This window comes from Suillus fuscotomentosus (assembly GCF_016647785.1).
Source record: "Suillus fuscotomentosus strain FC203 chromosome Unknown F5891scaffold_133, whole genome shotgun sequence".
Taxonomy (NCBI): Eukaryota; Fungi; Basidiomycota; class Agaricomycetes; order Boletales; family Suillaceae; genus Suillus; species Suillus fuscotomentosus.
In genome coordinates this window covers 1-24,643 of record NW_024539645.1, presented here as the reverse complement: position 1 = coordinate 24,643, position 24,643 = coordinate 1, and the positions used below count along the sequence as shown (strand labels likewise).

At 46.8% G+C, this 24,643-nt stretch overlaps 3 protein-coding genes across 3 annotated transcripts; all 3 read right to left on the bottom strand.

The window, feature by feature from the left end:
• On the bottom strand, window positions 1-7,622 carry F5891DRAFT_1212536 (uncharacterized protein; the record flags this gene model as incomplete). The annotated part of the gene is made up of 28 exons (XM_041369226.1): window positions 1-487; window positions 542-1,466; window positions 1,521-1,540; window positions 1,596-1,659; window positions 1,705-1,967; window positions 2,016-2,402; window positions 2,455-3,119; window positions 3,169-3,523; window positions 3,573-4,126; window positions 4,182-4,265; window positions 4,323-4,448; window positions 4,496-4,532; window positions 4,590-4,659; window positions 4,709-4,740; window positions 4,791-5,047; window positions 5,100-5,221; window positions 5,279-5,322; window positions 5,372-5,434; window positions 5,489-5,672; window positions 5,807-5,947; window positions 6,022-6,347; window positions 6,398-6,463; window positions 6,512-6,598; window positions 6,821-6,974; window positions 7,017-7,109; window positions 7,228-7,267; window positions 7,326-7,434; window positions 7,483-7,622. 28 exons carry the CDS (start codon window positions 7,620-7,622, stop codon window positions 232-234), a joined length of 5,664 nt encoding a protein of 1,887 aa, XP_041217947.1. The 3' UTR covers window positions 1-231.
• A 2,420-nt stretch (window positions 7,623-10,042) lies between these two features.
• On the bottom strand, window positions 10,043-18,973 carry F5891DRAFT_1176851 (uncharacterized protein; the record flags this gene model as incomplete). Its single annotated transcript, XM_041365775.1, has 35 exons — window positions 18,874-18,973; window positions 18,335-18,823; window positions 17,824-18,285; window positions 17,473-17,788; window positions 17,316-17,424; window positions 17,222-17,257; window positions 16,998-17,089; window positions 16,810-16,944; window positions 16,667-16,694; window positions 16,593-16,605; window positions 16,501-16,543; window positions 16,387-16,452; window positions 16,015-16,336; window positions 15,804-15,963; window positions 15,722-15,751; window positions 15,485-15,668; window positions 15,368-15,430; window positions 15,274-15,317; window positions 15,096-15,217; window positions 14,787-15,049; window positions 14,705-14,736; window positions 14,586-14,655; window positions 14,492-14,528; window positions 14,307-14,444; window positions 14,177-14,260; window positions 13,565-14,121; window positions 13,171-13,516; window positions 12,457-13,121; window positions 12,019-12,405; window positions 11,705-11,967; window positions 11,596-11,659; window positions 11,521-11,540; window positions 10,562-11,468; window positions 10,273-10,507; window positions 10,043-10,165 (listed from the first exon to the last, which is right to left on the bottom strand). The coding sequence occupies exons 2-35, from the start codon at window positions 18,495-18,497 to the stop codon at window positions 10,043-10,045; spliced, it is 6,579 nt and encodes a 2,192-aa protein (XP_041217946.1). The 5' UTR covers window positions 18,498-18,823; window positions 18,874-18,973.
• Window positions 18,974-23,100: 4,127 nt separating this feature from the next.
• On the bottom strand, window positions 23,101-24,536 carry F5891DRAFT_986833 (uncharacterized protein; the record flags this gene model as incomplete). The annotated part of the gene is made up of 4 exons (XM_041377824.1): window positions 23,101-23,147; window positions 23,248-23,267; window positions 23,309-23,616; window positions 23,668-24,536. Coding segments are annotated over 4 exons (1,244 nt in total), but the record flags the coding sequence as incomplete, so codon positions are not given.
• Between the last annotated feature and the right edge of the window lie 107 nt (window positions 24,537-24,643).

The window sequence follows — 24,643 nt, the reverse complement described above, 5'->3', positions numbered from 1 at the left end:
ACAATTAGCGTTGCAGCATTTGGACAACTACTTCACCTTTGCTTCTAGTGATTTCGCACTTATGTCTCTTTCCTTATGTCTTTCCAGTACACCATCAATCTCATTTCCTCATCATAAGCCTCATGCAATGCACCGGACAGGATAACACAGGGAAGGACTAATACACTGTACAAAATGATATATGATACACCAACGAAAGGACAGTCTCAACTCTCCGCAACCTAAACGAAATCAACAGTCGTTCATACCCTCGACATTGAGAGCGGGTCTCCCCTTCTCCTTTCCCGCGCGAACCTTCTTTGCAACAATGCCCCTATAGGCCATTTGAAAGTCAGATTGCATATCTTTCATGCTGCTCGGAACCCCCTGCATGAATTCCTCGACCTCTAGAACTCCAAATCTGAGTGCATCAACGTCACGGGCACGATGAGCGGATGAGGAAGGTTCTAGCTGCTTGCGCAGTTTCAATCCCTTCCTGAGGAGCGTTCTGTAAATAGGACGGTGTCAGTTATTGCATGTTGCTGAGTAAGTGAGGACTGACGCTATCCCGCTTCTCTGCTTGCCCAACTCTTCAAGCTTTTCATGAGACTCCTTGTTGAAAAGGCCTTTTGTCTTCGTTTTGGCAGCTCGAGTCAGAGCAATGCCTCGCTCCAAGCACACCAGAAGGTGAGGCAATGGTCCAAGGAAGAGCAAGCTGTAATAACCCGGACGCCATTCAGGGGACTGCGTCTCCTTCAGGCATGTCATGAATATCGCATCGATTTCGGGATTGACTGCACGACTCGAGCGGCGTCTGACGTAACGGCGGTACGTGTTCTGAATTTTGCGAGCCGCCTCTTCTTCCTCCGCCGATGGTCCGTTGGTGCGTAGTGACTCGTCAAGATCAGGTGCAAGCAACGTCGCCGCCTCATCCAAAGTCTCCGATGCATCACGGGTCTCTGTATCAGCATTCGCCGTGAGATCTCCTTCCCTTTCTCTCTCCCTTTCTCCCTCTCCTTCGAACTCTTGAGGTTGCGGTTCTGTTATCTCTTTCTCATCGTGCTGCATAACCTCTGGTCGGTCCTTGGAATGTCCTAAGCGAGGTACAGAGGCAAGGGCCTCCACTCTCGGGGTAGACTGTGCGATCACTGCGTACGATGAGAGGAGATGGGGGATCTCGATGGTCTTCTCGTATACCAGCCGTCGGCCTATACTAGTATTGACTCGGGTATATTGGTTCATCTTTTTGTGGACAAGATGCACCAGGTTTCCTACTCCTTTATTGTCGTCGAAAGCCAGGAGAGCTCGCAGATAACCGTCTGGAAGTGGCGTACATCCTGGCAGGGGTGTTATGCACTTGACCACGTCATCCACGAGTTTCCAATAATTAACTGGATGCCGATTCGAAGGAGGGGTTTTTTTGTGCAGAGAAAGAATGATATTGTTTACTCTGTTTCTCAAGAGGGGATGACTGATGTGATGAGCGACTAATGAACACAATTCAGCAGCGGATGGGTATTGAAAAGAGACAATGAACGTACTAAGGCAGAGAACCCTGCAGCTACAATACACGTGATCAATATGTACATCGCCGACGGATACTAAATTGGACTCACATCCGGGAAATGAAAACATTACGCAGAATGGGCGTAAATTTCGCGTAGTTCAGCCAGAGGAAATCTGCCCAATTGTAATCTCGGATCGCTGAAAAATTAAGAGACTCACCCATGCCGGCTTCTACGCGCAATGCTTCGACCAGCCTCGCTATCTCATCTAGAAGCTCGCCCATCAAAGGCAGGTTGGTTTTTTTCTCCGTAGTGAATTTGTGGGGAAACAGCAGCCAGTTACATGGAAGCACGACGTTATGAAGGGGAAGCTTATTGAAGTATGGGTCGATTCGCCAGTTGATTATAAAAGCACCGCAGACGTCCTCGATACAGTCGCACAACACCGAGAGGTTGACATATAAACGATTATCTAGAACATGCCTGAATTGCACTTAGTTCGTTGCATGTAGAGAGAAGAAGAACGCTCACAGAAGGTACAGGATTCCCGATGAGATGCTGCTTAGGGAAGCTCCTTGGTAAGAACTAAGCAGGTCATGAACCATATAGCGTTTGTCCCCCTTGCGAACGAGGTCTAGCGGTCCAGAGATCGTACACTTTGCTCGAGAGATGTAGGCAGGTGCATCGTCCTTGTCAAAAGCAAAACTTAGACTGGTTATTCCCATCAACGCTGTCAAAAATTCAGCCTGGGTAAAGAATGGGTCGAGCGAGTAGAATGATTCGCAGATCCAGAGCTTCACCACTTTCATGCCATCTCGACGAAGAGGCATCAGGTTCATGTCGAGGTCCGCAGGGGAACCTTGAATGAATAAGGGTGGATTGATAGCCTCGTAGAGATGCTTGAGCCAGTCCCTCATGCTGATAAATTGATCAGTATGAGTACTCGATTATAAGCTACCTCCAGGCGTACCTTTTGCGTCGGTCAATTTTTGGGTGAGCAGAATACATGAATTGCAAGATCAGAATCTGCCAGATGTGGATGGCAACGCGGTTGTTGTAATACTGGCGATCCAATTTCGATACTGCAACATGTTCTTGAGGGCACTTATCTCTTTGACACACTCCAGATATCAAGAATTGCAGGCATTGCGAGAAAACGGGAGACTCGCAACACTTGGCATCGATCCTCGACACTTTGTCCTTCAAGATTGTTCGGATAGATCGTTGTAGCAACTTGGTGACGTTTCTACGAGAGGCTGTATACCCGGACGGAGTTTCCGATGCCCAAGTGATGTTCTGGCGAGTCTCCATAATTTTGTTGTGCAGGAACGTTCCATTTAGTATGAGAAACTCGTCACCAGACAGCCGCACGATGGAGAATAGTCTCCGGATGCCCATATGTTCCATGGGGTCGGGGAAGGTCAAAATCAGATAGAGCAGTCGCGCATAGGCGTGAAACTGTTGAAGGAACCGTCGCATTTCATCGACCGTGAAAGCTCGCATATCTATGGTTCGAGAGAATACATGGTCCAGGCAAAGGAGAGCTGCGGGCTTGTTATGCTGTTCATGGAAGTTGAGCGCAAGATTTCTCAATGACTCATGGTTTCCGCGCAAGATGCTCTGGAACATCGATAGCTGGATGTCGATCAGTTCAGTTTATTGCTTCGAGACTGCTAATACGTACTAGATCACGCGTGGCCGGCGTTAGTTTGTTCATCTCCAGCTCATCAGCAAGAGCAATGAAATGCTGCATTGACTCTGGCTCATCAACAACGGATTTTGCAGTGATTCCGAAGGAGCATTTGCGCCAAAAGTATGCCAATATAGTATCGGCCGCACGGGTAGTAGAATCGTCCTTGCTGTCGTCCTTAATGAATGCTCGGACAGCTTCCAAGGGCCTATTCTCCGACAAGTGGAGTTCTGCGGCCTCATAGTACCTCGAGTGAGATTCAAGCAGTGAGGCACGAGCGTAATCGAGATCATAGTCCTCCAGAAATTCGAGTTCCTCATCAAATGTCGAGAAGAGTGGCAAGGGGGGCCTGCGCAATTGCTATTAAATAAAAACACTGTAGAGAGTTTAAGACTTACCGAGCTGTCCTGCTGAAGTAAAACAGTCTGCACACAGTCCATAACTCCGCCGTGGTCTCTTCAGGTATATCCGTGCCATGGTCATTAAGGACATGGAGGGTCTTGTCAAACCGTCCAACCTTGCGATACCTCTTCGCCGCTTGCTCGAACTCTTGAGCACCGAGATAGGCCTCAGCAGCTTTAAAGTCATCTCCTGCTCGAATGTAGCAATCCGCTGAGTTACGATAGTATTGGAGCTTCTGATTTCCTGTCGCGGTCGCCGCGCAATCAGTAAAGGCATCGGCGGCCACGTTAAAAGCTCTTTTTTGGTCGCTGAGTAAGGCCACGCCGACACTAGAACGTGCGACTTCTCGCAGTTGATATGCTTCACAGACCTTCACTTCACGACGAAGGTTGGCACGTTCGAAGCAGTGGATAGCCTGCGAGTAGCGCTTGTGCGAGAATAGTGAGCGCCCGAAGGATGCCCATTCTTCTGGAGTCGAGGAGACGGCTAGATGAGGGACATCTGTGCCGGGGGTACAATTCTGGATCTGATTGCGAGACGTCCAGAATATCTGAAGAGAACGGGTTATCAGATCGAGTTACGCCAACACGCTGCTCTAAACGTACACGCATCGGCTCCGATCTGTCAGATTTGTCCACGATCCATATGTTCTTCCTTGCTCGTGTGATTCCCACATAAAGAATTTTGAGCTAATAAAGTAAGCCAGAGTTGATTTCGAGGATCGGTGTGCCCACCTCGCTGCAAACCCCAGCGTATCGCGCTTCGTCTCGGTCGAAGTTCGGTGCATATACTTGACCATCTACCCCATTGAGAACTACGCGCCATCGTGACAGATCTACAGTAGAATCCTCGAAAAAATTGTACAAAAGCACCTGACCGAAGTCAGACATTCATCAGATAGCAAACTTAGCTTTCTCACATCATTGAATTCCAGGCCTTTGCTCTCATAAAGCGTCCTGTGTGTATATGTGAACATGAAAGCACAGAGTAAAGGTAGTCTTAACACGACTCACATGATCAGTCCAACCTCACCAACTTGGTCGCGTAACCTCTGACGTGCTGCATCGTCACGCACAAGAATGCCTAGATATATTATCAGTGTATGAATAGAACCTTCATATAATTGCTTTACATTGCTCGGCTCCGAACTCAATATGACCACCCCTAGAAGAATCTTCAGGAAGAGAGGTGGGCTGTTGTCCAGGTCCACTTACTTCGTCCCAAACAAGAACTGCTCATGATGAACGGTAGCTTTATCCCAACCTGTAAAAAACACAGGCTTCAGCCCGTCAACCACCCCCATTTCTGGTTGAAGTGTGTCAATTGTGTTGGGCCAAAACTTTGTAATGAGTTCGATCACAGAACGTGCACAGTTGACGATACCACCATGCGATCTGTAGTTGATCGCCAATTGAAACATCACAGGCTGACGAAGACATGCCCCAGCGGAATTGACCGAAATATTTTGCTGCTGCTGCTCTAAGGTATCGATTAAGGCCCGAGCTAAGTCACTGTATGCTCACCTCCACACGGTAGAGAAACGCTTTCAGGTCATCGAACCTGAAGGAACTCCCTGCAGAGATCGTCTGTGCGGTGTCCCCAGCCCAGAACAAACCGTCTGGATTCCTGCATAGTTGCCTCAAAACTATAACAGAAAGTTCTAAATGGATTTATGTCAACGAAAGATGGAGTAGCTACTTACAGAGTGCGTCGATCAGAAGGTTGTCTTGTGCTTCATCGACATACCTAGTGCAGGTGGTCAGGCGCAAGATGTATTGGTGGTGATAATACATACAGATAATCGATCTGTTTTCCAGGGAATTCTTTGCTTCGCAAGACCTTGAGTATTGCATGCGTGCTATTTGTGAATATATCGTGACATGACATGGGTGAGAAGGGGAATAGGTCATACCGGTCTGCAACATCATGATGACTTCGCTGCCTCTTGATTTTCGTATAATGCTCGAATATGTCGTACAGAACTCCCCTCTGATTCGCAAAATTTGGGTTAGAACGATGAGGAAGACGGAGGTAGTTTGGGCGATCGAGAACTCCTTCAGGACAGGTCAGTGCGTGTTCGGAGCCTTTGACGATCCCTGTATGTGTATTAAAAAAGTATCGGTGTCAATGTAATACAAATAGTACTCGCCCATGAATTCGCTGAAAACCAACCACGGATCTGATGGGGCAGTGTCAGTACTCTATTGTCGTCATAAGAGAAAAAGGACACTACTGAGATTCTTGCTGAGATTCTGTGGAAAATGAGGCCAGTATTGATTTGCGAATACGTCATAGGTGACGAAACAGTCATGCGCGTCAGCATCCTCAACATTGAAGAAAACTTCTGCGCTGTCTTTCTTGCTCAAGATATCTGCCGCGATCATTTTCGCCAGCTACATAAAGTTTCAATTAGCTTTTGGAACTATCTAGACGACGGATTGTGACGCACTCGATCGAAAGTGAGAAAAAGAGGAAAGTGCTTATCCTCAAGTTCGCTGTATTTCATCGGTATATTCATCTGTGATTCGGGCAGGTCGTCGAGATCAACAAGGCCCTCCTGAACACTTCGTGCCTTCATTTTTGCAAGTTCCTCCAGGGTATAGCCTGCTAACGCCAGAGATTCTAGAAGCTTCATGAAATACTCTTCTACTTTCGTAGCGAGCACTCTGGATTTGGTGACAAAGATTTGGCGTGGCTTCGGCATGTCGACGGCACTCATCTCCCAAGCTCGCTGAATGCCGAGAATCTTAAACAGCATCGTCGTGGTTTTGCTAGTTGATTATGATAAATAAGCTAGACACGTTAGGGGTAGGACACTTACCCCGTGCCGCTGCGACCCAATACGTAACATGACGTAGTACATTCGACAATCTTTTGTTCTTGAGGACTGAACCAATATCGATCAAAAAATTCGGTTCATTGGAGCAGAACTTACGTGAGCATAAAGACGTGCTGTACATCTTGGTCTGCGATGAGACCTTTTGCAAAGATGAGAATAAGTGGCGAGCCAACTACATGATCACTCACTATGCAAGAACGCCTAAAACAAGAGGTTATCGAGTCAATATTCGCATGCCCATAAACCGTATTTATAAGCTTACTTGCGAGAATGTGACATATTTCTCCAAACTAGGAGATTGTTAGATGAAAACCAATTTGTATAAGGATGGCGAAAATGCATACACAAGCAAAGAGTGAAGCTATGACATGGATCAATGACCGCACAAATGACAATTGAAAATACTCAACGTGGTCCATGTCCTTATTACTAAGATTAAGTGGGCCTCCTGAGCACTCTGGCTCAGGTTCAGCTAGCGGGAATGACGCAGGCAGAATCGCATTGTCTTTAGATAGGACTGGCCTGTTCCGAAAGGTACACCTGCACAAGCAACGATTCACTGAAATGCACCAAGAGTTGAAAGGATGTCCTCGCCTTCTACGATATTCTCTGCCCTTGCGTGCGAGATGGCTACCCAAGGCATCCCATATTCCGTCAAGCTGAGCATCCATATAAATGCCGTATATCTTGATTACTGGGGTTCATATGAGTGCTAATGGCGCAGAGATGTAATTGCACTTGATAGTTTACCTTGTCTTTCGGACTGTCAAGATCAGTCTCAGTATCATGCCCGATGTTGATGTAAGTACGACGTACCTTTCCATCTTGGTCAGGGACACAATCAATTTGGTACTGTTAGAAAAGGTCGGTCGCCCAAAGCTCTAAACGACGTACGTGAAATTACACTTACCACTAATTGTAGGTCCTTTGTCATCTTGGCATCGTAGATGGGTATGCCTGCATCCGGCCCGTTAAGTCGCTTATGATTATCATCTGAAAAATGGCCATTCGATAGTTGTCTGTGGAACCGATGAGATCATTGCAGTAAAATTCTTCAGAAAACCGACTTGATCTTCTTGAAGATGATCTTGAATGTCTTCTTATCTGCTCTACGGAATTCACGCAAATGTTTGTAGGCCTCCGTAGATATCAGAATTTGCCACTCTCCGAACCCGTCCGCGTTGTCGAAGTAAAGCGCAGCCTTCATAGGCTGCACCATTTGGTACGCATTGAGTCGGTCTGTTGGCCTCTCAACATCCTCGGTTGACGAAACTTCAGGCGCAACATATTTGGCATACTCTCTCACGATTGGAAAGAGTAAGGCTTTGATGTCGCCTGTCAATTCCGTCCTCCGCAGAAGCGAGAAGTAGAACTTACGGAGAACTGTCAGAGGAAACGTCAAAAAAAAAGTGAATATACTCACCGAGAGAGCATTTTTCAGCTTTGCAAGAATCTGAGTAGACAATGATGCGGCAGCCTCGCTCGTGAGAGGCACAACCACACCAAGCCTCAGGAAGAGTGATGTGTCGATAGACGTACGAGCTTTCGGGCGATTACGCTTGCGCATTTTCTGAGGCACTTTCTTCTTGACGAATCCGTCATCAGATTCGTCGAAGACATCTATCTCGTCTTCAAACGACCCTACATCAGAAAATTCCATAGTGTTCAATGCGCAGAGTGCAGGTAAAGCGCCCTCGATGAAGCATCTGTGGCGGGTGATGTCCCTAGAGACATCCATCGCTAGAGACCCGGCAGGAAAAGGTAAAAAGTACATAGACAGATTGTCCAGCATCTTTCTCGCGATGGATGCCGGATATTCTTGAGATTTCGTTGGAAAGTCTGTCATGATCTGTGAGATCATTGCCTCACAGCGATCCCAAACTGTTAGAGAGTCAGAGCTGATGACGCTCGAAGAAAGTTTGTGAGATACCAGAAATAATATATGCAAAAACATAGGGTGACGACAACATATGTTCGACCATAGCTTGTAATGCGGTTGCTCCTGAACTTGACATTGCATCCAGATGATGCAAGGCGGCTCTGAGGCCTGCCTCGTTGACTATTCGATCTTTGGAGAATAAGTCCAACATGGTCTGTTGAACCAGAGGAGCTTGTGATGACGAAGTGGTTGTATGAAAGGCTGGGGAACTTAGACTTGAGCTGTGTCAATGGTACAAAGGAATGCCTCGAGCTTGAGCTAATTCTGCAAGGATGTTTGGTCCTTATATCGTCGAGCCAGCGCTCTGCCTGAATTTCCAAACAGGTTGAGGCGCAAATAGCACACCCAAAATCGACACCTGCTGGCAACCTGAAGCTGTACATGATGGATAAACTTGGACCCCCAAATGATCCTAGATAGTGAAAAGAACACGCCCCTTACGTAGGTGGGACCAGAATCACCAGATGTGTAAGTTAAGTTAAGTTAGCATTCCGAAATAAATCGGCTAGGGCTAGTAGGGTCACCTCATTTCAGGATGGTGACAAAAAGTTCGCGTCTAGACTGATCTTTCTTGAAAATAAGGCTACGAGTCACAGGCTGGAAACCACGGAGCGTGTTGTGAGAGAAGCAGACGAGAGGCGCAATATGTTAATTTTTCGGAAATCTCCTATATATAGCTACATATACATTCTATATCATACAAGCAAATATCATCCGTTCACCTTCGAATGTTTACTACGATGGATTACAATAAGGGATGTCTCTAGACTGTTATTCTTCTCTTGCAAATACCGTTCGAACGAATGCCTCGTACTCTTCACCGACATGATATCTTATTGGGATTTTTCCCACGCCATAGGGTATTGGGCATTGTGTAATTTGTGTTGACAATACCAAGTACAGCTGAGCGCTGATCACGGTGATTCCGAATTGATGATCCAGGGACCAGCACAGGCTTGCGAAGTTCATGAAACGCATGGCAGCCAATCCGCGAGTGTGGAAGGTTGTTATCAGTATGATGCACTTCAGGTAAGTTCAGACCATCTGTATGTCTCCCAGACATGTCCTGACCTCATGTTTACTAGTACTATCAACCATCGTACAGAACAACATTGCAAAATGTCGTGATCTGTTTCTTGTCATGGTCTTCGCCGTGGTCGTCGGTCGAACAGACTGACAGGATGTCCAGGTTATTGAGGCGCAGGTACGATTCTATGAAGATGAAGACTCGGGTGCAGCACCGCCGCAGCTGGAGACTTGGAGCATATTAAAAGCGAACGATAACAGTGGGGCAGATGCCATCAAGATGGTGTGGAGCTCTGTGCAGCAACCTCCGCTTTGGTCGAAACGACTCAGACTATAAGGTATGCAGATATCATTTTCATGAACGAAGTCACTCTCTTTCACATTTACAATGTACCATACGCGCAGATACTGTTTTCGCATAATAAGGCGGACGATAATCCACACATTAATGTATCCATGCAGAAGCCAGGACGAACCAATCATAATTGTATCCTTTCACTATATCACATCTTCACACAAGGCGCAGCCTCGCATCATGACAAATATTTTTTCTTTTGTCCTTATTATCCTTGTCCTTGTGCACAGCCGTATCATATGCCCTCAACCACTCACTACGATACTTCAAAGAACGTTGTATACATTGTCGAATTCCTCCCAACGTTTCAAAGGTCCATCGTCTCAGCCGGGAGTCTCATTCTTAATGCCTCTCTATCTTGCTTTCGTCTTCCAATCCTCAGGTGATTTTTGATGTTTCGGGTTAGATCACCCCCCAGCTGTGCCCGTTTCTGATTGTTCTCGCGCGCACAGGCATTGATTTACGGAAATACGTACTGTATAATATGATAGACGATCTCGACTTCACAACGTGAACAAAATCAACAGACGTTCATACCTCGACATTGAGAGGGGGTTTCTTTTTCTCTCCCGCATGAACCTTCTTTGTGACAATGCCCTTATAGGCTATTTGAAAGTCGGATTGCATATCTTTCATGCTGCTCGGAACCCCCTGCATGAATTCCTCGACCTCTAGAACTCCAGATCTGAGTGCATCAATGTCACGGGCACGATGAGTGGATGAGGAAGGTTCTAGCTGCTTGCGCAGTTTAGATCCCTTCTTGAGGAGCGTTCTGTAAGTAGGACGGTGTTAGCCATTGTATGTTGCCGAGTAAGTAAAGACGGACGCTATCCCGCTTCTCTGCTTGCCCAACTCTTCAAGCTTTTCATGAGACTCCTTGTTGAAAAGGACTTTCGTCTTCGTTTTGGCAGCGTGAGTCAGAGCAATGCCTCGTTCCAAGCACACCAGGAGGTGAGGCAACGGTCCAAGGAAAAGCAGGCTGTAATAACCCGGACGCCATTCAGGGGACTGCGTCTGCTTCAGGCATGCCATGAATATCGCATCGATTTCGGCATTGACTGCACGACTCGAGCGGCGTCTGACGTAACGGCGGTATACGTTTTGAATATTGCAAGCTGCCTCTTGCTCCTCCACCGATGGTCCGTTGGTGGGTAGCGACTCGTCAAGATCAGGTGCAAGCAACGTCGCCGCCTCATCCAAAGTCTCCGATACCTGACGGGTCTCGGTATCAGCATTCGCCGTGACATCTTCCTCTCTCTCTTCTTCTCCTTCAAACTCTTGAGGTTGCGGCTCCGTCATCTCTTTCTCATTGTGCCGCGTAACCTCTGGTAGGTTCTTGGGATGTTTTACGCGACGTGCGGAGGTAGGGGCCTCTACTATCATGGCAGGCTGTGTGATCACTGTGTACGATGAAAGAAGCTGGGGGATCTCGATGGTCTTCTCGTATACGAGCTGTCGGACTATATAGACTCGGGCACACTGGTTCATCGTTTTGTGGACAAGATGCACCAGGTTGCCCACTCCTTTATTGTCGTCGAAAACCAGGAGAGCTCGCAGGTAACCGTCTGGGGGTGGTGCCAATCCTGGCAAGGGTGTCGTGTACCTAACCACGTCATCCACGAGCTTCCGATAATTAACTGGATGCCCATTCGAAGGAGGGTCGTTTGTGTGTAGAGAAAGAATGATATTGTCTACTTTGCTTCTCAAGGTGCGATTGCTGATGTTATGGGCGACTAATGAACACAATTCAGCAGCGGATGGGTATTGAAGAGATAATAAACGTACTGAGGCAGAGAACCCTGCAGCTGCAATACACGTGATCAATATGTACATCGCCGACGGATACTAAATTGGACTCACATCCGGGAAATGAAAACATTACGCAGAATGGGCGTAAATTTCGCGTAGTTCAGCCAGAGGAAATCTGCCCAATTGTGATCTCGGATCTCTGAAAAATTAAGAGACTCACCCATGCCGGCTTCTACGCGCAATGCTTCGACCAGCCTCGCTATCTCATCTAGAAGCTCGCCCATCAAAAACAGGTTGGTTTTTTTCTCCGTAGTGAACTTGTGGGGAAACAGCAGCCAGTTACATGGAAGCACGGCGTTGTGAAGGGGAAACTCATTCAAGTGTGGGTCAATTCGCCAGTTGATTATAAAAGCACCGCAGACGTCCTCGATACAGTCGCACAACACCGAGAGGTTGGCATATAAACGATTATCGAGAACATGCCTGAATTGCACTTAGTTCACTGCATCATGTAGAGGCAATAAGAACGCTCACAGAAGATACATAATTCCCGATGAGATGCTGCCACGGGAAGCTCCTCGGGAAGAACTAAGCAGTTCAAGGACCATATAGCGATTGTCCCTCTTGCGAAAGAGTTCTAATGGTCCGGAGATCGTACATTTTGCTCGGGAGATATAGGCAAGTGCATTGTCCCTGTCAAAAGCAAAACTTAAACTAGTTATTCCCATCAATGCCGTCAAAAATTCAGCCTGAGTATGGAATGGGTGGAGCGAGTAGAAGGATTCGCAGATCCAGAGCTTCACCACTTTCATGCCATCTAAACGAAGAGGCATCAGGCTTAGGTCAAGGTCCGCGGGGGAACCTTGAATGAATAAGGGTGGATTGATAGCCTCGTAGAGATGCTTGAGCCAGTCCCTCATGCTGATAAAGTAATCAGCGTAAGTACTTGATGAAAGCTACATCCAAGCGTACCTTTTGCTTCGGTCAATGTATGGGTGAGCGGAATACATGAATTGCAAGATCAGAATATGCCAGATGTGGATGGCAACGCGGTTGTTGTAATACTGGCGATCCAATTTCGATACCGCAACATGCTCTTGAGGACAGCTATCTTTTCCACACACTCCGGATATCAAGAATTGCAGGCATTGCGAGAAAACGGGAGATCTGCAACACATAGCATCGATCTCCGACACTTTGTCTTTCAGGATCGTTCGAAAGGATCGTTGTAGCAGCTGGGTGACGTTACTACGAGAAGCTGTATACCCGGACGGACTTTCCGATACCCAGGTGATGCCCTGCCGGACTTCCATCATTTTGTTGTGGAGGAACGTTCCATTTGGTATGAGAAACTTGTCCCCGGACAACCGCACGATGGAGAATAGTCTCCGGATACCCCTATGCTCCATGGGGTCGGGGAAGGTCGAAATTAGATAGAGCAGTCGCGCATAGGCGTGAAACTGTTGAAGGAACCGTCGCATTTCATCGACCGTAAAAGCTCGAATATCTATGGTTCGAGAGAATACATGGTCCAGGCAAAGGAGAGCTGCTGGCTGGTTGTTCTGTTGATGGAAGCCAAGCGCAAGATTTCTCAACGGCTCGTGATTTTTGCGCAATATGTTTTGAAACATCGATATCTGGATATCGATCAGTCCAGCTGATCACTTTGAAACTGCTAATACGTACTAGATCACGTGTGGTCGGCGTTAGTGTGTTCGTCTCTAGTTGATCAGCAAGAGCTATGAAATGCTGCATCGGTTCAGCATTGGATTTTACAGTGATTCTGAAGGAACATTTGCGCCAAAAGTATTCCAATATAGTATCGGCCGCACGGACAGTAGAATCGACGTTGCTTTCGTCCTTGATGAATGCCCGGACAGCTTCCAAGGGCCTATTCTCTGACAAGTGGAGCTCTGCGACCTCATAGTACCTCGAGTGAGATTCGAGCAGTGAGGCACGAGCGTCATCGAGATCATAGTCCTCCAGAAATTCGAGTTCCTCATCAAATGTCGAGAAGAGGGGCAAGGGGGGCCTATGCAATTACTATTAAATAAAAATATTGTGGAGAGCTAAGACTTACTGAGCGTTGCTTCTGCTGCAGTAAAACAGTCTGCACACAGTCCATAACTCCGTCTTGGTCTCTTCAGGTATATCCGTGCCATGGTCATTAAGGACATGGAGGGTCTTGTCGAACCGTCCAGCCTTGCGATACCTTTTCGCTGCTTGCTCGAACTCTTGAGCATTGAGATAGGCCTTAGCAGCTTTGAGATCATTCCCTGCTCGAACGTAGCAACCCGCCGAGTTACGATAATACTGGAGCTTCTGGTTTCCTGTCGCGGTCGCCGCGCAATCAGTAAAGGCATCGGCGGCCACGTTAAAAGCTCTTTTTTGGTCGCTGAGTGAGGGCGCTCCGACACTAGAACGTGCGACTTCTCGTAGTTCATATGCTTCACAAACCTTCGCTTCACGATGAAGGTTGGCACGTTCGAAGCAGTGAATAGCCTGCGAGTAGCGCTTGTGCGAGAATAGTGAGCGCCCGAAGGACGCCCATTCTTCCGCAGTCGAGGAGACGGCTAGATGAGGGACATCTGTGCCGGGGGTACAATTCTGGATCTGATTGCGAGACGTCCAGAATATCTGAAGAGAACGGGTTATCAGATCGAGTTACGCCAACACGCTGCTCTAAACGTACACGCATCGGCTCCGATCTGTCAGATTTGTCAACAATCCATATGTTCTTCCTTGCTCGAGTGATCCCCACATAAAGAAGTTTGAGCTAATAAAAGTAAGTCGAAGTTCATTTCGAGGATCTGTGTGCCTACCTCGCTACAAACCCCAGCGTATCGCGCCTCGTCTCGTTCAAAGTTCGGTGCATATCCTTGACCGTCTACCCCGTTGAGAACCACGCGCCATCGCGAGAGATCTACAGCAGAATCCTCGAAAAAGTTGTACAGCAGCACCTGACCGAAGTCAGACATCAATCAGATAGTCAACTTAACTTTCTCACATCATTAAATTCTAGGCCTTTGCTCTCATAAAGCGTCCTGTATACCTATGTCAATAGGAAAACACAGAGCAAAGGTAGTCTTAATACGACTCACATAATTAGTCCAATTTGACCAACTTGGTCTCGTAACTTCTGACGTGCTGCATCGTCACGCACGAGAATGCCTAGATACCTTGTCAGTGTGTGAATGAAACCCCCAACCAATTACTCTACATTGCTCGGCTCCGAACTCAATGTGCTTGCCGCTGGAAGAATTCTCAGGAGGAAAATATGGGTATAGTCCAAGTCTGCTTACCTCTCCCCAAACAGGAACTGTTTATAATCAACGGCGTCTTTATCCCAACCAGTAAAAAATACAGGCTTCAGCCCGTCAACCACCCCCTTTTCTGGCCGAAGATTATCGATTGTGTTGGGCCAAAACTTTGTGATGAGTTCGATCACAGAACTTGCGCAGTTGACGATTCCACCGTGCGATCTGTAGTTGATCGCCAATTGAAACATCGCAGGCTGACGAAGACACGCTCCAGCGGAATTGACCGAGATATTTTGCTGCTGCTGCTGTAAGGTATCAATTCAGGCCCGAGCTAAGTCCCTGTCTGCTTACCTCAACACGGTAGAGAAACGCTTTCAGATCATCAAATCTGAAGGAACTCCCTGCAGAAATCGTCTGTGCGGTGTCCCCGGCCCAGAACAAACCGTCTGGATTCTTGCATAATTGCCTTAAAACTATAGCAGAAAGCTCTCAGGGGATTATGTCAACAAAGGATGGAGTAGCCACTTACAGAGTGCGTCGATCAGAAGGTTGTCTTGTGCTTCGTCGACATACCTGGTGCAGGTGGTCAGGCGCAAGATGCATTGGTGGGGGATAACACATACAAATAATCGATCTGTTGGACAGGGAACTTCTTGCTCCTGAAGACATGGAGTATTGCATGCGTGCTGTTTGGGAATATATCGTGACATTGCTTGGGTGAGAAGGGGAATAGGTCATACCGGTCTGCGACATCATGATGACGTCGCTGCCTCTTGATTTTCGTATAATACTCGAACATGTCGTACAGAATTCCCCTCTGATTCGCAAAATTTGGGTTAGAACGATGAGGAAGAAGGAGGTAGGTTGGGCGATCGAGAACTCTTTCAGGACAGGTCAATGCGTGTTCGGAGCCTTTGATGATTCCTGTATGTATATTCATAAATTTTCAGCGTCGATGTAATGCAAATAGCACACACCCATGAATTCGCTGAAAACCAACCACGGATCTGATGGGCAGTGTCAGTACTCTATTGTCGTCATAAGAGAAAAGGACACTACTGAGATTCTTGCTGAGATTCTGTGGAAAATGAGGCCAGTATTGATTTGCGAACACGTCATAGGTGACGAAACAGTCATGCGCGTCAGCATCGTCGACATTGAAGAAAGCTCCTGCACTATCTTTCTCGTCCAAGACATCTGCCGCGATCATTTTCGCCAGCTACATAAACGATTAGCTCTGGAACCGTCCGGGCGACAGATTGGGACGCACTCGATCGAAAGTTAGAAAAAGAGGAAAGTGTTTATCCTCAAGTCCGCTGTACCTCATCGGTATATTCATCTGTGATTCGGGCAGGTCGTCGAGATCAACAAGGCCCTCCTGAGCACTTCGTGCCTTCGTTTTTGCAAGTTCCTCCAGGGTATAGCCTGCTAATGCCAGAGATTCGAGAAGCTTCGCGAAATACTCTTCTACTTTCGTAGCAAGCACTCTGGATTTGGTGACGAAGATCTGGCGTGGCTTCGGCATGTCGGTGGCACTCATCTCCCAAGCTCGCTGAATGCCGAGAATCTTGAACAGCATCGTCGTGGTTTTTCTATTTGAGTGCGATAAATAAGCTATTCATATTAGGGGCAGGACACTTACCCCGTGCCGCTGCGACCCAAAACGTAACATGACGCGGTACACTCGACAATCTTTTGTTCTTGGGGTCTGCACAGACATTAATAAGAAAATGCGTCACATTGGGGCAGGACTCACGTGAGCATAAAGACGTGCTGTACGTCTTGGTTTGCGATAAGACCTTTTGGAAAGATAAGAGGAGGTGGCGAGCCAACTACATGATCACTCACTATGCAGGAACGCCTAAAATAAGAGGTTACCGAGTCAATATTTGCGTGTCTATGAATCGTATTTATATGCTTACTTGCGAGAATGTGACATATTTCTCCAAACTAGAAAATCGTTAGATGGAAACCAATTTGAATAAGGATGGCGAAAAATCGTACACGAGTAAAGTGTGAAGCTATGCCATGGATCAATGACTGTACAAATGACAACTGAAAGTACTCAACTCGGTCCATATCCTTATCACTAAAATTAAGTGGGCCTCCTGAGCATTCTGGCTCGGGTTCAGCTGATGGGAATGATGCAGGCAGAATCACGCCGTCTTTAGAAAGGACAGGTCTATTCCGAAAGATACACCTGCACAAGTAACGATTCACTGAATTGCATAAAGAGCCGAGAAAATTTTTCACCTTCTACGATATTCTCTGCCCTTGCATGCGAGATGGCTACCCAAGGCATCCCATATGTTGCCAGGTTGTGCATGCGTATAAATACCGTATATCTTGATTACTGGAGTTCATATGAGTGCTAATGACGGACGGATGTAGTTGCTCCTGACAGTTCACCTTGTCTTTCGGACTGTCAGGACTCCAGTCTCAATATCATGCTCGATGCTGATGTAAAAAAGACGTACCTTTCCGTCCTGGTCAGGAACACAATCAATTTGGTACTGTGAGAAAAGGTCAGTCGTCTCCTGCTCTAATCAACGTATGTGAAATTACACTCACCACCAATTGTAGGTCCTTTGTGATCTTGGCATCGTAGATGGGTATGCCTGCATCCGGCCCGTTGAGTCGCTTGTGATTATCGTCTGAAAAATGACCATTCGATAGTTCTCTGTGGTAACGATGAGATCATTACAGCGAAAATCATCAGAAGACAGACTTGATCTTCCCGACGATGATCTTGAATATCTTCTTTTCTGATTCACGCAATTCACGCAAATTTTTGTAGGCCTCCGTAGATATGAGGATTCGCCACTCTCCAAACCCGTCCGCGTTCTCAAAGTAAAGCGCGGCCTTCATAGGCTGCACCATTTGGTACGCTTTGGGTCGGGTTGTTGGGCTCTCAACATCCTCGGTTGACGAAACCTCAGGCGCAACATCTTTGGCAGACTCGCCCACGTTTGGGAGGAGTAAGGCTTTAATGTCGCCTGCCAATTCCGTCCTCCGCAGAAGCGAGAGATAGAACTTACGGAGAGCTGTCAGGGGAAACGTCAAAAAGCAACGAATATACTCACCAAGAGAGCATTTTTCAGCTTCGTAAGAATGTGAGTAGACAATGATGCGGCAGCCTCGTTCGTGAGAGGCATAGCCACATCAAGCCTCAGGAAGAGAGATGCGTCGATAGACGTATGAGCTTTCGGGCGATTGCGCTTGCGCATTTTCTGAGGCACTTTCTTCTTGACGAATCCGTCATCAGATTCGTCGCAAACACCAATCTCGTCATCAAACGATCCTGCACCAGAAAATTTCATAGTGGTCAACGCGCAAAGTACAGGTAAAGCGTCCTCGACGAAGCCTCTGTGACGGGTGATGTCCCTAGAGACATCCGTCGCTAGAGACTCAGCTGGAAAAGCTAGAAAGTACATAGACAGGTTGTCTAGCATCGTTCTCGCAACGGATGTTGGATATTCTTGGGGTCTCCTTGGAAAATCTGTCATGATCTGTGAGATCATTGCCTCACGGCGATCCCAAACTGTTAATGAGTCAGAGCTGATGACGCTCAAAAAAAGTTTGTGAGATACCAGAAATAATATATGCAAAAACATAGGGTGACGACAACATATGCTTGACCGTAACTTGTAATGCGGTTGCTCCTGAACTTGAAACGATTGTGTCCAGATGATGCAAGGCGGTTCTGAGGCCTGCCTCGTTGACTATTCGATCTTTTGAGAGTAAGTCCAACATGGTCTGTTGAACAAGAGCAACTTGTGATGATGAAGTGGTTGTATGAAAGGCTGGGGATTAGACTTGAGCTGTGTCAACGGTACAAAGGATTCAGGAATGCCTCGAGCTTGAAGCGACTCCGCAAGCTAGGATGTTATCCTTATATCGTCGAGCCAGCGCTCTGCCTGAATTTCCAAACAGGTTGAGGCGCAAATAGCACACCCCAAATCGATACCTACATGCAACCTGAAGCTATACATGAACGCTTGAGCGATAAACTTGGACCCTCAAATGATCCCACTGGCAGATTGAGACAAGAACACGACCCTTACGTAGGTGGGACTAGCCTGATGTGTAGGTCAGCATTCCGAAATAAATCGGCTAGGGCTAGGGTCACCTCATATCAGAATGGCGACAAAAAGTTGGCGTCTAGATTGATGGAAATAAGGTACAAGTCTCAGGCTGGACCTACGGAGCGTGTTGTGATAGAAGCAGACGAGTCACGAGAGGCGCAATATGTTAATTTTTCGGAAATCTCCTATAGCTTCATATATACATTTTATATCATACAAGCAAATATAATCCGTTGACCTTCAAATGTTTACTACGATGGATTACAATAAGAGATGCTCTGTACACTGTTGTCCTTCTCTTGCAAACACCGTTCGAAAATTCGAATGCCTCGTACTCTTCACCGACATCCGATACTTCCTTGTTGGGACTTTTCCCACGCCATAGGGTGTTGGGCATGTGTTGACAATACCAAGCGCAGCTGAGCGCTGATCACGGTGATCTCGAATTGATGATCCAGCACAGGCTTGCGAAGTTCATGAAACGCATGGCAGCCAATCCGCGAGTGTGGAAGGTCGTTATCAGTATGATGCACTTCAGGTAAGTTCAGACCATCTGTATGTCTCCCAGACATGTCCTGACCTCATGTTTACTACTAGTAGTACTATTAATCATCGTGTAAACCTTGACAGAACACATTACGAAATGTCATGATCTATTCCTTGTCATGGTCGTCTAGAGGCAGATCGATACACACGCCGTGGTCAAGCAGACTGACAGAATGTTCATTAATTGGCACGATTCTGCAGATGAAGACTCGGCCGCAGCACCGCCGCAGCTGGAGACTTGGAGCATATAAAAAGTGAGCAATCACAGTGGGGCGAATGCCATCGAGATTGAGTGGAGCTCCGTGCAGCAACCTCCGCTTTGGTCGAAACGACTCGGACTATCAGGTATGCCGTATAGTATCTTTGAATTAGATCTCATTTTCATGAACGAAGGTGCAGCCTCGCATCATGGCAAATATTTTTCTTTTGTCCTTATCATCCTTGTGCACAGCCGTATCATATTCCCTCAACCACTCCCTACGATACTTCAAAGAACGCTGTATACATCGTCGAATTCTTCCCAACGTTCCAAACATCCATCGTCTCAGCCGAAAGTCTCATTCTTAATATCTGTCTTACTTTCGTCTCGATCTTTCATTCCCCTTCAAACTTGCATGTTCTTCTTGTGGGGTCGCAAATAAGACTTACATCTTCAAATCCTCACGTCGCGATTTTTGATGTTTCAGTTGATCACTCCACCTGTGCTGGTTTTGATTGGACCAAGTACTGTTTATCCGCTCTTGATATTCCATACTCTTGCCGTCCCATCATTGGATCCATCCACATGGCCACTCGTTCATTCAGTCCACTAATCGCACCCAATCAGTGTGTCCCGTCCATTTGGCGATGACCCTCCCGTCTCTACATCTCGCAATGTCACTATCCTACCAGTGCCTCCACTCGTAATAGTTTTGTCGTTCGGAGATAATGTTACGATAGTGAACACTAATCACAGATTTAGAGTCCCTTCATATTCTATCTGTAATACTCTCCAGGTTCATAGTTCAAGTGACCCATTCCACTTGAATCTGTGATGATGCGTCGTCCCCCAGGCAGGTGCACAACACCCTGTACCTTTCCAGGGAGACCTCTCATCGTCTGACCACTGGCATTTGTTACTTCATATTGGTCATAGAAGACATGGCTGATGTTTGACGTGTCACAGCTGATTGTGAACCGTTTTGGCTATTCATTGTTGGATTGTGCGTCTCGTTTGATCCATGCATCTATGCAGTGACCACAACTGAAATTCTGAACTCAGCCTCTGTATCCTTGAACAATCCAAGAATGTAGATCAGACTGTATGGGAGATGATTTGTCGATGAGGTAAAAAGATCATGAACCGGTGGAAATATCATCAGTGAACCAATGAGTCCTTGATATTGTAGACATGGCTATTGTAATCAAATATAATCTGGATATCGCACTGTAATACTATGGATACCCAAATATATTTGTTTCGCGATGGAATATGTATGAATTATATCAAAATACAGGAGTATGATCAAAGTTTGTGGCGAGACTGCAGGGGAGCGTGATCACAGGAACAAATGGATAGATATCCACTTTTCTCAACCTTGGTGTATGTTCTCGTTTGTCAAGTCCTTGAGATCGTAGATATGGCTATATAATCCAACATCATATTGCTCCCAAAATTGTATGACTTTTTAAGGCTTTCCGACGGAAAGCCGCTTTCGCATCCGATAAACAATTCTAGAGCACCGTGCCCATCAGGGAAAACCTCCCACGGGAATTTTGAAAATGTGACAACAATTCTCGAGAATTATGGCAAACTTTCATCAAATTTTTGTAAAAGCTTGTAAATAGTTGATAAATAGTCACATCCATAACGCAGTCAGTGAATGCACTGAAAAAGATATCTACAGGGCTCTAGTTGAACCTGCCATGAGATATGTAACTAATTACTAGTATATCAAAAATGTAGAGTTCACGCAATGCAGAACGGGGATATATTTAAACAGGTGGGAGGGAGAATTCGGAGGTGTCTGCTGCTGGCTACATAGAGCTCGCTCGAAGGGCCTTAGCCTCAGCGACAACAAGTAAATTGAGAAATTGAAAATCGAACCACCAACAATTTAATTACTAATCACAGGGCTCCCACGGTTGATTTCAATGAACTCATTCAAATATTCATGTTTCACTCTGCAACTTACACGAGCCGCGGCAACCACTTGCACACCCTGTCACGTCGTTTTCTTTATGTTTTCATTCTCCCTTACGGTTACTGTTGGGGACTCTAGGTGAGAGGCATCACCACCACAGAGCTAAGTCTCGCTCCGAGCGGGCGTCTGAATTCTGTTGTCGCATTCATCTGTGCGTGGTCATTCAAACCAGGTGTCTATGTAGGATTCCTTTTTTTCTCTTCTTTTTGGCGGTCCAACCGGCCTTCCTGATCTCTCCCAGCTACAGGCTCAATTTGGAGCATACACATAGCTCAAAACTGCATTCTGAGGGTGAGTCATGTAGTTGAATCCTGGTTTCACAGCGACCCGCTCATGCTCACTGTCAGAATCGCAAATTCCCTACTCGAGCCGCAGCTCAGGCCAGAGCCGGGCCACTGCATTCTGAGGCGCGCAGGTGAGTCATGTGGTTGATTCCTGGTTCCTCCCTACCCGCCTCCCCGTGGTCCACGGCTCTAGTGTGACGACTGAGCAGGATGAACATCCCATGGTCTTGGGCCTCACTGCTAGCCCTATGTTCGGTGGCAATCCTACTGCAGCCTTCCGGTATGGTGCTCGGATTGGAGACTACGAATATTATTGACATGCTTCCAGGAAGTTGGAAGCCAACCTCGACTGCGTTATTCATAGTCCTCGAGCCAATCGGGATGAGCTCTTGACTCATGTCCACTGTCCGATCTTCCGACACGTGTGCTACGATACACCGCAATACTCTGATCATAACTATACTTCTAAAAATTTATCAGCAGTCGATGCCATTATTGCTACTATGAACATCGGATCCCGAATTCCATGGTCTCAGCTGTGGTTACTGTGGTGCATCTTTTTCTAACTGTTCAAGCACTATCTCACTGTGTTCTACCAGATTTTTTCTTCCCTACTTGATCTGAAGTTGGTTGACTTTGCATCCGCTGAGTTGAAAGCAGCATTTGCGCGAATCGATTTCGATGGGATGAGTAGGGCATTCCTGATAGCACAGGGACTTTGCGTTACACATTTTGTCTCATTTCCTCATTTTCATATCTTGTGATTTGCGATATTCTAGTATTTAATCACATTATAATCATTTTGTTGTATTCGTGTGGATTTTCATAAATTTTCACCCATCCGTAGAGGGACTTGGAATATTTTAATGTATTTTCAGAAAGTCAGAAAATTTCAGAAAATTTTACAAAATCTTCGCGGGAGGTTTTCCCTGATGCCAGTTCTCCACAACACTACGACATATCACAATCACTCAAGACAATTAACACTACTCCAGACGTGCTAGTTTTATTGAAGGTACTCATATTCTCTCACCTATGCGTCACATTACACGACTTTTGAAACAAACTAATCTAGACCTGCCGTTGTTTGGCAAATCCTTTGGATCCAAACAACCGCTTTGCATAACACACTTCACGCGACTTCTCCAGGATGCTCGACAAAAGTGAGTTGATTCTGTTTCCTCGCAACTGTCTGTTATTTTTGCTACTACGCTACGCTCAGTATTTGCATGGTTCTAAATGTACAAATGTTATCATGTCATCCGAGTCCTTTGGTCGAACTGAGCCTATCCGAAGTTGTGCTACCTATACATTGCATAATAGCCTGTGAGCATTAGGGACGAGGATGCCAAGTTTGGCGTTGGTGTCGCCAATCGCCAGCGTCCGAGTCTAGTGAAAGACGTACTTTCAGGATCTAGAGTTACCCTACTAGTGCATGGCGCATGTCAACCAACAATCCATCAAACCTCAATGTTTCATCATCAGACAACGCGGGCAGGCGAGACTTCATGGTCTCGTAACGGGCCCTGTTTTCCGCGGACTCAAACACTATAGCCCCAGACCAAGGGCCCGCCAAACCTTTCTCCAGCGACCAACCACGTGAAGTTGCTGCAAGGAAGATGGCATTGGTGAGGTAGCGTTTCCAGTCCTCTTGGTCGAAGGGAACGTAACGAGAGTACTGCATGTTGTTTATTATATGTTCTAGCAAGTCAAAGACGGCCGGGTGGCCAAACAGGATTCGGTACGTTATAATTCTCCCGTCGTCCATAGTCATCTGTAATGAGTATGCATCACGACACGAAAATAAAATTTCGTTATGACCTACCTGAATGACCTCATCGGCGAATAGAAAATTTGACAGTAGGGCAGTCAGTCTTGTGATCCGCGCTGTTTCCATGTCAAATTTAGTCATGGATATGTTGTGACTCAATGCGTAGGCAGATATCCAGGAGAACGTAGCGACCTGCTCGAAGTCACTGTGTATTTCCTTCACAACCGCTTTCATCCTCGCAAGTAAATTTTTACCATCTTGCCCAGATTTCCAATGGACGAGGTCGACCCCATTAACACCTTTGGTGGTAGAGTACCGAGCGATCGTATCGTCCAGTGCTCTCTTAGCGATAGCGGAGTTCTCTGTCGTGGACGGGAAAAGGTTTTCTTGGAACAAAAACTTAAACATAGTCGTTCGAGCATCCTCTTTTACGTCTCGTATGAACTCCGGCGATGTGAAACCTAGCGACAGCGATGAGGGCGTTTGTATCATGGACAAAGGTGATTCCTGGGGGATTTGTTTGGAGGTGAGAAACTTCGTCCGAGAGCTCGTAGCTTTACGGCTGCTCGGTCGAACACTCCGGCCCAACTTTTGGGTCACATGAGGCATGGGGTCGGAGGGGGGCTGAGGGTCGTTCGAGTCGGTGTGAGATGTCGCGAAGTAGTACTCGCTGTGCGAGCTGCTGGACGCCATAGTATAGGCGTCAGCAGGGAGTTGAAGATTGTGTATGGTTTGCGGAGCCGTGGAGTCGTGGACGGGACCAGCGTGAGGGAGACCAGCGTGAGGGACGGGACCAGCGTGAGGGACGGGACCAGCGTGAGGGACGATGACCGCATTGTGCCCGTCTGGGAATGTATGCGGCGGTGGCTCCATACGCAACTGACTGCTGCTGCCTGCAGACAGGTAGTCACCGTGAGCACCAACTTGAAAATTATGAGCAACTTGAGACAGTGTAAATGAATGATAACGAAACTCACAATTGGTGCTAGTACTACCGTCATTGTAGCCTTGCCAGGGAATGTTCGAGTAG